At 40.7% G+C, this 2890-nt stretch overlaps 1 protein-coding gene across 1 annotated transcript; it reads left to right on the plus strand.

The window, feature by feature from the left end:
• The first annotated feature begins 1811 nt into the window (after positions 1-1811).
• Positions 1812-2373, plus strand: LOC127753631 (dirigent protein 21-like). The gene has a single exon (XM_052279041.1). The coding sequence runs from the start codon at positions 1812-1814 to the stop codon at positions 2361-2363; it is 552 nt and encodes a 183-aa protein (XP_052135001.1). The 3' UTR covers positions 2364-2373.
• The last annotated feature ends 517 nt before the right edge of the window (positions 2374-2890 follow it).

A 2890-nucleotide genomic window follows, 5' to 3' on the forward strand; every position in this document is an offset into this window, starting at 1 on the left:
AATATTGCTATATTTTTTATGAACTTGATCAAACATTAAAAATACTTAACTAGAAAAAAATCAAAATGACTTATGATATGAAACGGATGTACACTGGTGGAGAAACCCTTTTTCCTCCCGGTTCGTAACCCCCCTTTAGTCCCGGTTGTCCAACCGGGACTAAAGATCGCTATCTTTAGTCCCGGGTGAAATAACCAGGACTAAAGATTGATCTTTAGTCCCGGTTGGTAACACTAATTTATGGGCCTCCTTTTCACTTTCGCAGTCCTCCTTGGCGTCCTGCAACATCTGACCAAGATCATCCACAATGTCATTACCATCAGCATCCCTTTCCTCCTCATCCATTTGATTTCCTTCAAATCCAGCGTACTGAGCAAAGTCCGTAATATTGTCGTCTTCCACTTCATCTTCTTCCATTTCAACCCCTTGCTCTCCGTGGGATGTCCAATAGTTATAGCTTGGCATGAACCCCGACTCAAACAAGTGGAAATGAATAATCCTGGATGCAGAATACTCCTTCTGATTCTTACATTTATTGTATGGACAACAAATAAAACCCTTATGCCTGTTAGCTTCGGCCACTCTCAAAAAATAATGCACGCCGTCAATAAACTCTTTGGACCGCCGGTTAGCGTACATCCATTGCCGATCCATCTACATGAAATGAAAAAAAATCGTACACAAATAATTATTCATACAATAATGACAGTCATACAATAATGATAAAACAATTACAAACTCTTTCAACACTCGTACAGTATTGGCATATCATTATTCATACAAAAATTATAAAATATTACACCAAATAATTCTTATTTACTATTTCTAAAGTTTTAAACTAATATTAATGTGTTGTACTTCTTTTAGTTTTCATTTTAGTTTGTTTTCTATTATTTAAGAATAACTTTCACTAAATTAATATATTCTTTCTTCCCCACACAAATTTTCTCTCTCATCAACTTACAACAAAATTTTGGAGACAAAAAAGTGTGCAAAACATAGCTCCAAATGTAATCTGACAAAAAAAACATTGGAGTATGAAGTTGCTAACCTTTTACGCACCTCCAATTTGTATATAATCACCAAAATAAATTCACTAGAAATTTTGGCATGACCTCCCCTCTTTTTTGAAGAAATTTTGAAGCTTGCTCGGATTGAAGGAGGAAGAAGACATATATATAGGGGTGGGACTTACCAACCGGGACTAAAGATCTCGGGGGGGCCTAACAAGTGCATTTGAACCGATACTAAAGATCATCTTTAGTCCTGGTTTTAATTGCAACCGGGACTATTATGGAATTCGGCCGACCGACGAAAGATGGTTTCTCCAGCAATGGTAGTAGCATCCATATGATAAACAATCTAGCTAACTGGTGATGAGTTTCTCTGACACAATCTAGGAGCCGACCAGCCAATACTTTTCCAGTGTTTGCTTCACAACCATAACCTACCAATCGATGCCACTTCGATCTTCCTCCTTTTTCACAGTTTGCCCATCCAGAGTCAAACCATTGTATCTGTGCCGATCAACCCTAATCTGTGCCCATCAAACCTACCACCTGTGGTCACTTGCTTCCACTACACGGCCATATGGATCATCAGCCTGTTCTCACAAAAAGAAAGAACACCAGCCTTTGAGGCCGATTGAGCGATCGCCGCTTGCCACATGCCGCTTTCCATTGCACGCTGAGTGCTCATGCCACCACTATATGTAGCTCATGAGCTCCACTTGAATCACACACTCCAAGTGATACTCGCAAGTCACAAGATATAGAAAGAACCTAGCTTCCACACACTAATTAAGCACAACAATGGAAGCCAAGGGAGTAGTGGTGATCACCCTTGTGCTCTCCCTTGCAGCGGCTGCAGGTGCGGCCCGCCCGAAAGAAACCACGATGGGTTTGACCCGCCGTGGATTGGCGTCTGAGCCGATGACGCACCTACACTTCTACTTCCACGACAAGGTGAGCAAGCCGTCCCCAACATCTGTAAGGGTGGTGGACTCGGTGGATTCAGAGTCATTATTTGGGTCGTTGTATGTCATGGATGACGCGCTGACCGAGGGGCCTGAACCTGAGTCCCAGCCCGTGGGCTGGGCCCAAGGGATGTACATGAGCACGGGCCTCGCCAAGCTTGGCTTGCTTCAGGTCATGAACCTGGTGTTCACCCATGGCCCCTACAACGGCAGCGTGGTCACCGTGCTCGGCCGCAATGGCCCCTTTGGCAATGTCCGGGAGATGCCAGTGATCGGCGGCACCGGCACTTTCCGTTTCTCCCGAGGCTACGCCCAGTTGAAGACGCACACCTTAGACCTCAAGAAAAACGACGCCATCGTCGAGTATAACGTCTACATCATGCACTGATCACAACAAAGTGAACCAAGATGAAACCATGCACCAACACTCAAGTGCCTAAACTGTGCAATATAAAGATTGTAAAGTACGTATAGAAGCGAAAGATAAGGCTAAATATGCTCCACCACTGCATGATCTTAAACTGTAGGCCGACAAAAAGCCGTACACATGCATATATATATATATATATATATATATATATATATATATATATATATATATATATATATATATATATATATATATGTATGTATATATGTATATATATATATATATGTATGTATATATATATATAGGACACCCATATGGGGCATACACAAATTCATACTCATTTGAATTTGGTATATACTCAATTTCGATTATGGTGTCCGGGCACCATGGAGTACCAAACAAATTTACTATATATATGTATATATATATACATATATATATACATATATGTATATATATACATATGTATATATACTATAAAAGATGCCCATGCGTTGCAACGGGTAGAACCAATTTAAAAAATTGAAAATATTTTCGCCAGAATT

Source organism: Oryza glaberrima, chromosome 11 (genome assembly GCF_000147395.1).
Source record: "Oryza glaberrima chromosome 11, OglaRS2, whole genome shotgun sequence".
Classification (NCBI taxonomy): Eukaryota; Viridiplantae; Streptophyta; class Magnoliopsida; order Poales; family Poaceae; genus Oryza; species Oryza glaberrima.